At 32.9% G+C, this 9,662-nt stretch overlaps 1 protein-coding gene across 1 annotated transcript; it reads left to right on the forward strand.

Moving 5' to 3' along the window:
• Window positions 1-389: 389 nt before the first annotated feature.
• LOC115702131 (protein JINGUBANG) lies at window positions 390-2,211 on the forward strand. Its single transcript, XM_030629589.2, has one exon. It carries the CDS (start codon window positions 604-606, stop codon window positions 1,975-1,977), a length of 1,374 nt encoding a protein of 457 aa, XP_030485449.1. The 5' UTR covers window positions 390-603; the 3' UTR covers window positions 1,978-2,211.
• Window positions 2,212-9,662: the final 7,451 nt, after the last annotated feature.

The raw sequence follows: 9,662 nt of genomic DNA on the forward strand, positions 1-9,662 counted from the left end.
TTCGTTTGGAGTATTGGTAACTATGCCCTTCAATGTAAACACTCTCAAATCTTTTGATTAGTTGTAATTTTTTATTTATTTCTAAACTGTATAATTTCAAGGCTCATGATATGGCTAAGTGGACCTTCACCCGAGATGTAACTGGTATAGTCGATCTATCTTCTATACCACATAACATATTTTGTAATAACCATGACGTATAATTTTATTCATTTTAATATATTTATGTCTTTTATTCCAAAAAAAAAAAAAAAAAAGAAAGAGTGAAGTGAAACATTCCAAGTTTCAAGGTATTTTTGTTCTATTATTATATCAGTAATAATGTAACAGCTATAAACTATAGATAATTTCTGTTTTTAATAACGTCATCGAGGTGTATGTTGTAGGTCAAGAATAATTTTATTTAATAAGTTAGCTGTTTGGCGATAGTATCTTTAATTATTACCACTTTCCCAAACTTTATATGACTTGTGAGCAAAGGTTAAACGTCGTCGTTCTTTGGTAATTGGTGTAAAACACATTTGTGTATGTTCACATTCTCTGTATATAAACTCAATAAATAACCCACTAAATTACTATCTCGAACACTCTGTTTATAACATTATGGGTATTATTCTTCCATGTCAGATCCTCTGTCAAACCCAAAAAGACTCATCAGAAGAATCTGATCAGTACTCCTCCTCCGCTAATAACACTAGTCACCTTCCCTCAGAATCATCAACCTCTTCTTCTACTCTCTGCTCTCAACCTAGTCTTCCCTCTGTTCCATCTCTCCACCAAAACCAGGATCAAATAACCTTATCCCAATACTGCAACGTAATCACGCTCAAACCCTCACCATCTAACTCCTCCTACATCTCCTCTCTCATCCTCTCCGGGAAGTTTCTGTACAGTGCTTCCTCCGACGGTCAGGTTCGTCTGTGGAACCTAGACTCAGAAAAGAATTCCAATATACTTTCTCTCCCAGAAAACTATATTGTCGCCGCCACCGGAAGCTCTGTCAAGTCGATTGTTGTTTCAGGCGATAAACTCTTCAGTGCTCATCAAGACCACAAGATCCGAGTATGGAAAGTCAATAGCGTTAAAGGAGACCAACAAAAACACGACTACAAATGCATAGCCACGCTTCCCACCTTAAACGACCGTTTCTCAACTCTGTTTTTTGCCAAGAACTACATCAAGGTCCACCGCCACAAGAGCCGCACGTGGGTCCATCACGTGGACGCTGTCTCGGCGCTGGTTCTCTCCCACGACAACTCCCTTCTCTACTCGGCCTCGTGGGATCGATCATTCAAAATCTGGAGAACCACCGACTTCAAATGCCTCGAGTCCGTGAGTAACGCTCACGACGATGCTATTAATGACGTTGCATTGTCCTATGACGGCCACGTGTACACCGGGTCAGCCGATAGGAAAATCAAGGTGTGGAAGAGGGTAAAGGTTGATGGTTCGTCGTTACGTATGAAACACACGCTGGAAGCCACGTTGGAGAAACATAAGTCGGCCGTGAATGCCCTGGCTCTTAGCTCGAACGGGTCAGTTTTGTATTCGGGCGCGTGTGATCGTTCGATCCTGGTATGGGAAAGATCGGACGGTGGTGATGATGAAATCGGTGTGGTTGAAGGTAGAAGAAGTAGTAATAGTAGTAGTGGGGCCATGGTGGTGGTGGGTGCACTAAGAGGACATTCCAAGGCCATATTGTGTTTGGCAGTGGTATCATCTGATTTGGTATGCAGTGGTTCGGCTGATTACACAGTCAGAGTTTGGAAAAGATCAACATCAAGCCCAGTTGACAAGAGTTACACCTGTTTGGCCGTGTTGGAAGGTCATAGACGACCAGTCAAATGTTTGACCGCTTCACTTGATAATAATAGTTCATGTCTAATTTCTTCAGATGGTACTTCTTATTTGGTTTATAGTGGAAGTATGGATTGTGAAATTAAGGTATGGAGAATATGGATTCCTAAGAGCAATTAGTGTTCTTGCGTGGTTATTAGATTGCAGTTTAATTAATTCTTACAGAGAGAGTGAGAGTTGAATAGTACAATTTTGTTTCCTCTAGATTAAATTTCAAACCAACTATAGTAATGACCAATGATAATAATTAATAGGTTTACTTAATCATACATGTCGGGCCCTCTGGTTTTTCTTTTAGCAGTGAATATATATCATGAGTTCATATGAATTGGAGTTTCGCAATTTTATGACAAAGTTGACCTTTGAATTTCTTAGTTTTGTAGAGCCCGAAATATCTATGTTTGGAATAGCTTTTGGCCAACAAATATCACAAAATGATGATAACAATAATATGTGGTTTACAAAAGAGGTGCAAATAATGCAGGTACTTGACCAATAATGCTCATTATTCCCTTCACATTTCTGAAATTTAAGAGTCGTAGGTTGCTTAGGCTATTTTGTATTTTATTAGACAATACGTAAATGGTGCTATTTTTTTTTTTTTTTTTTTTCTGAAAGAAAGATAAACTTCAATAATATAAATTTGTTTTTAAGGAAGAATTAAAAAAAAAATGTAAAGAATCATCCATCCAAATACAATCTCCTAAATTAATAATAAAAAATAATACTAATATATAGTAATAGTAAAATAATATAAGAGCCTTTGTAGGGACTAATTTAATTGTTTTTAGTATTATAATAAAAAAAATAATTATAATATATAATAATAATAAAATATCTAAACTAATTTTATATTATTTATTATTATTATTTCATCCGTCGTTATTGTAGTCACCACTACTTTCTTTTCCAAATCTCAATCTTGTTCTTAGATTCCATTCTAAATTTCAAATATTTTCTTAACACATTTGAGCCTTAACTCATTTCTTAAATACTTCTCCTAGAATTGGAAACTTATTAACCAACTAAAAATATTTAATATCTATACCTTACGCATATAATAACACTTGTGTCATCATATTTTTCATTTTCTTAAGAAAACAAAAAAAACATTACGAATAAATACATTACACATAATATACCTCTGTTTAATCATTAGAAATAATAATATAACAGGGTTATTATTTAACATCCATGGATTTGGTTTAGTTAGTTTATATAACATATATGGTTTTAGTCTACTTAATTATTATTATAATTATTATTACCAAAACTGTTTAATTTTAAAATAATTTTCTAAATATTATGGTTTTAGTACTTTAGTTAGTTAGCTAATTTATTTTTATTATTGTTGTAAGAGTAGAGAAAAAGAAAAGAGAAGAAGAAAAGAGAAAGATTGAGAGAAAAAACTCAATTGAAGAAGTGAACTGCAATTGTATTATATAGTGTTTGTAACAAATTCACAATTACATTACACAATGAGAGAGAGAATACAGAAAGTAATAACAAACAATATAATCGAAAATAGCAGAATTCTTTCACCACTAATTAACACTAACACCTCCTCTCAAGTTACATTTGGTTCTTTCAGAGTTAAGTTGTCTCGAAATTTATCAAATTGAAGGTGTGGAAGTGTTTTAGTAAGAATGTCTGTTGTTCGATGATTTGCTGAGACATGTCTGATGTCAATAGAGTGAGCAAGCACTCTATCCCTAACAAAGGGAAGATCCACCTCAATATGCTTCGTTCTTTGATGAAAAATAGGGTTAGATGCAAGTGATGTAGCTCTAAGATTGTCACACCAAAGTATGGGACATGAGGAAAGCTGAATGCCAAGCTCACTAAATAACGATTGAATCCATATAAGTTCAGTGGTGGCAAGGGCAATGGCACATTATTCTGATTCTGTACTTGAACGAGCAACAACAATTTGTTTTCTAGAGCTCCACATGATCAGATTGTTGTTGGATTATATTTTACCAGTATCTAGATTTACTACCATGTATGTTATTTAAAATCCTAAATATGAATGTCTAAAACAATGTAATTTAAACACATATAAAGTTTGAGAAACCTTACAGTAGTTGCAGCAGAATTAAATGACTCCTTCCGCTGAGATCTCTAACCCTTGTATCCTTTCTGTAGCAGAGTATCACCAAGATATGAACCCGAAACTCCTTCCTTGTGTTTGGATTCTTCACAGTCTTACATACTATGATTGAGGTGTTGGGTTTTATGCCCTAAATAAAACTCCATTTCAATGTAACCTATTTTATTCAACATCAATAAAGAAACAGAAGTATTTTTCATTCATTTGTGTATGTTTTGGTTCACTTTATCAATTGCTTGTCTATTTGATTTATAAATTCATCTAAAACCCTTTTCACATACTTGATCATGTTTATTGTGTTGTCAACACTTTGGAAAGTAAACATTGTTGGAAATTTATTTTACCAGGATCTTAGATCTACTCACAAGTATGTTTATTAACATCCTAAATATGAACTTTCTAAAACGATGAAATAAACACATATAAAGTTTAGGAAACCTTACATTGGGTGCAGCGGAATAATATGACTCCTTCCGTTCAGATATCTAGCCCTTGATTCCTTTCTGTAGCAGAGCATTATCAATATCTGAACCTGGATCTCTTTCTCTGAATCTTTGATGCTGAATCTCCTTTGCTGATGATCTTTCTTCACGATCTTCCTCACTATGATTGAGGTATCACTTGATGTGTGTGGGCACTACTCTAATCACTAAGAGAGGTTCGAAATATTGAGGAAGAAAAGAGAGAGAGAGTGGCGGCTAGAGAAGAGAGTGGAGGCTCAGGTTTTTCTGATTCAGAAAGTGTGTTATTTTCCTGAAGCCTTCACTATCTATTTATAGCATTCCTCTAGGGTTTGATTTGAATTATATGGCATTAAAATAATGAAAAAATCATTTAAAAAAGCTACAAAGGTGGCCGACCATACACTTAATGGATTGGGCCTTGGGCTTTGCAATTTTGCAATTTTAACACCTTTTGTATCTGATTTTCTCAAAAATGCCAATTTCCTAATTCAATCATTTAAATGCCAATTCTAACTATTTAATAACTATAAATAATTATTAAATAATATTGTCATTTATCATATTTATTAATTGAACCATACAAAGTATCATAATTAACAAATATGCCCCTATAAACTCTTTCTTTACAATTTCGCCCTTACTTAGTGAAAATTTCACAAATAGACATAGTCTAATTTGTGAATTATAATTGATTAATCAAAACCAATTACATGAGTCTTACAAGCAATATTATCTCAACTAGTGGGGGGACCATGGGTCTATATAACCGAGCTTCCAATAAGTAGATCAAGAATTTAACACTAAAATTCACTAACTTATTAATTCTTCGTTGAATCCACGCATAGAACTTAGAATTGCACTCTCAGTATATAGAATGCTCTATATGTTCCACCATATAGACACATCATTAGTTATCCATTGTTATAATCCTAATTTGATCAATGATCCTCTATATGAATGATCTACACTGTAAAGGGATTAAATTACCGTTACACCCTACAATGTATTTATTCCTTAAAACACTTGACCCCGTATAAATGATATTTCAGCTAATGTGAAATGAGTACTCCACCATTTATGTTCGTTTGGTCAAGCTCGAAGGAGATCATCCTTTGCTTACTATTCGCCGAGATAGAAGCTATAGATTCCATGTTTATGCTAGCGCTCCCACTCAATTGCACTACCGTGTTCCCAAAATGTACGTATCACCCTGACCTAAAAGTAGGCTTAACTAACAAATCAAAGAACACGAATAGCCTTTCAAGATTGAGCCTAATCATATCAGGATTAAGATCATTTGATCTAGGATCAACTAGGCGATATTGACTTGAATAGATTTTACGGTAAGTTTAATTAAATCTAAGTCAAAGTTCAATATCGGTCCCTTCCGATGCATACTCCATGCATCCAACCTGAGCTTTACTTTAACCAATGCTCTGGAAAGAACATAGTATTTCTCCAAATACAAGTAAACTCTTGTTGTAGATTATCATATCAGTAAAACCCTATGTCTGATAAATCTAGGAAACTTTATTCACATAGTCATGTTTACTTTCCAATGTGTTGACGACACAATAAACAGGATCAAGTATGTGAAAAGGGTTTCAGATGAATTTATACATTATGTACATATAATCATGAAATAAATCATGTGAACCATGCAACATTAAATGTTATTTCTGATCTATATTAATAAGTAAATCTGATTATATTGAAATGAGTTTTATTTAGGGCATAAAACCCAACAAACTCCCACTTGCACTAATATAAAACAAAAAGTGCGTTTCAAATAATCTCAACACCTTGATATACAAATCAAGTGTAGTAGTAGTAAACTCCTCGTAATAGGATCTGAAAGGTTGAATTAACCACAACCTTTTCTCCACTATTACTCTTCCTTAATCACAAAATCATTGATAATGTGAAATTCCTCTCTATATGTCTACTCTCTTGGGATACTGGATTCTATACCTTTGGCAACTACTTTTGGTTAATCAGGAAATTAACACTAGTAGTTTAAGGCAATTTGGAATGGTGCCAAAGATGTATAGAACTTTCCTTAGGCTCGAATAAGTAACTTTCTGTGACTTTAACATTCAGTCCCTTTCTGGTAGACCTAGAGAATTCAGATAGGTTTTTACACTTCTCCAAAATCACTATTCCACCCCCAGAGTAATCACCATCTTATCAGAAATATTTACTAGCACATAGGCAAATTTCGAAATCTGATATGGTGTAGTCTAAGAGTTTTAAACACACCCTTATAGACTAACATATAGTTCCTTTTCTTAATCTTAAAATTTACTTGATTGTCTTCCAATGTTCTTCTCCTGGATTAATCTGATACCTACTCATTACTCCCACTCAACAGCAGGTGTCTGGTCTAAGGCATACAACAGCATATCTAAGACCTCTCACTGTTGATGTAAGAAATTCTTTCATGGCTTTATCTTTTCTGGAATAGTTAAGACTTTTCCTTAGATAAATAAAATCTATACCTAAGAAGTTGTGAAGCTTCTATAGATTGCCATTAGAAAGAAAATGCTTCAGCATCTTACTAAAGTAAGTTGCTTGCATTAGAGTAAGTAATTACCAGGTATACCACAAGCCATAGGTTTAGATAAACTCAAACCTATAATTCTAGGAACAGGAAGTTTTGTTAAGTCCATAGAATAGACTTATTAACGAAAATTTCCTTTTATGTCCTTGTAATAGAAAACTTTAGGTCATTCCATGTGAATGGATTAAACCATAGTTCTATTGGCTTTCTTCTTAGTTTCTTATCTTGACAATCCATTACTTGTTTAAACTCACAATGGATTTTAATCACTAGTGTCTCCCAAGTCATAAGAAGGTGAGTTCCTAGAAACTCTCCCACTACGACAAGGTACCGCGAATTATGTCGAAGAAAACTAAATGGTATTAACCTCTTTGGTTGTGACAAGACAACAGAGGCAGTGGGATCATCATATGTCATATAAAATGATAGAACACTTTTGGAATCAAGAATTAAATATCTCCTTTGTTTGCTACTTGTTTTCCAGACTTAGTCATTTTCTTAGAAAAGTAGTATCTGTTTGAACAAACACTTTCTTATCTATTGACAATGGGATGGTCCACCCCTAATCACTTAGAATAGCTAAGAAACCATGGTTAACAGTTCTAGCTTTTCTTAAGATTTTGATTAGGTCATCCATGAATCTAGTAATGATTTACATTAAGTATACAACCATTACATCATTCTGAAATTGTATTACCATAGAAGGATTTAGGCAACGACTAGTAACTAATCATCAATATGCAACTCGAAATTTCTGGGGAGGTAAGTTTGGATATAATTCAAAAATCAATTTAATGATCTTTGAACTGCATATCTACTAACTATTTCTCCACCCCTATCAGTTCGCAAGATCTTTAACCACTTCCCTTAATGGTGTTTAACCATTGCTAGAAATTAATGAAATTTTTCAAACATTTCAAATTTCTTTGCGTAAGGTATAATCTAGAGTTATCGTTTTAAGAATACAACGAAAAACTCATATCCACCCCTGAATGTACATCCATCTGCGAATGAGATGAACTACTTTCAGTGGATATAGGCATATTAACTCTTTGCAGAGATTGATCTTGTCAAATCCATTATGAACAAGATACAAATGCCATAGATTAAAAAAAAATGTGGTAGTGTCTATTGATGATATAGGTTTAGTTACATCAAAGAGTTCTTAGAATAGTGCAAGTGGATCCTGGTCACAGAATACCTAACTCATATTTCATACAGTTTGAATCCATTAATAAAAGATGGATATTAAACACTTGAGAAAGTGTAACTGTATTGTATCTGGAATTAGAAATATAAGAAAATTTCTATTTGGATTCTAAAATTAAAGTCAAAGACTTAAATTCAACCAAATATAATGAGTAATTCTTTCTTGGACCACCACTACTAATACAAACTCTAAGTCAGATTTGCCCATACAAGTAGGAGATTTCTAAGATTGAGGATTTATATCAATTGGGAATAGAATTTCGGGATTATAATCATAAGCGTCATTTAATTTCTTAAGAGAAAATATAGAATGACATGAAATGATTTATAGACCATTCATCCAATGATATGTTTTGAAGCTAATTCAAAATGAATAAGCTAAGAGGAATTAGGATAATTTCGTTTATAAATAAGAATCCAACGATGCTTCGATTAGCGAAAGTCAAAGTAATCTTATTTATACAATCTTCTTGTTTCATATCGTAAAAATACTAGTCTAAGGTGTCATCAATTGATGAACAGCTAGATGTCGCATATACAATATTTATCTTTCGAGATCTAACACTATTATGAATGTCTAATGGTGAAAATCCACTAGGGATTTATCTCATTAGATAAACAAGCCAAGTTAGACCAACAATGAAGATTCGAAATTAAACTACAACTTAATAACAGAAAATAACATGGTTCAATATAAATTCATACACAATTCAGAAATTATAAACATATAGCAAGTAGGAATGACAAGTGAAAATACTAAAACTTACAATCCTAAATAATTTCCAAGGTTTTCAACAAATTGATATCAGTGTCCCGTTTAGGCGAGAGTCAAAGCTACCATTCATTGAATAGAGTTGTCAGCTCGTCTAAAATGTTAAACATTCTAGCAACCTTTTATTCGATCAAGATTGGAACTCAGCGTTGTCCCGTTTAGGCGAGAGTCAAGGCAATTCTATCTTATGAGCTTCCACCATTGTTTCATAATTTGCAAGTCAAGTATGGTCGCCACCATTAGGGTGATCCATACCATACAAAACACTTACAAACTACTTATCATGCGAGGTTAAACGGTGCGAAATTGCTAATGAACGTTCCTCCATTAGGGAGGATTACTCACTAAAACAAACGCGGTGTAAAACCCACAATGGAGATCGAATGTCTCTTGATAATAAAGCTCATTATTTAAAAAAAAGTTGTATTTTCTTTTATTCTCTTTATTTATTCTATTTATTTTAAATATATATTTATTTAATTAAAATTTCCAATTTAGAATGAAAAATTCTAAATATAAATTTTAATTTAATATTTATAAATTTTACTTAGATGGATATGAAAATAACATGAATTATTTCCATCTTAGTAATAATTTCCAATAAATATTTAGAAAAAATATTTAAGTTGTTACAAAATTAATTTAAATTAATTTACAACTCAAATTTAATTTTCTATAAATATATATTGC

This window comes from Cannabis sativa, chromosome 4 (assembly GCF_029168945.1).
Source record: "Cannabis sativa cultivar Pink pepper isolate KNU-18-1 chromosome 4, ASM2916894v1, whole genome shotgun sequence".
In the NCBI taxonomy this organism is placed as follows: Eukaryota; Viridiplantae; Streptophyta; class Magnoliopsida; order Rosales; family Cannabaceae; genus Cannabis; species Cannabis sativa.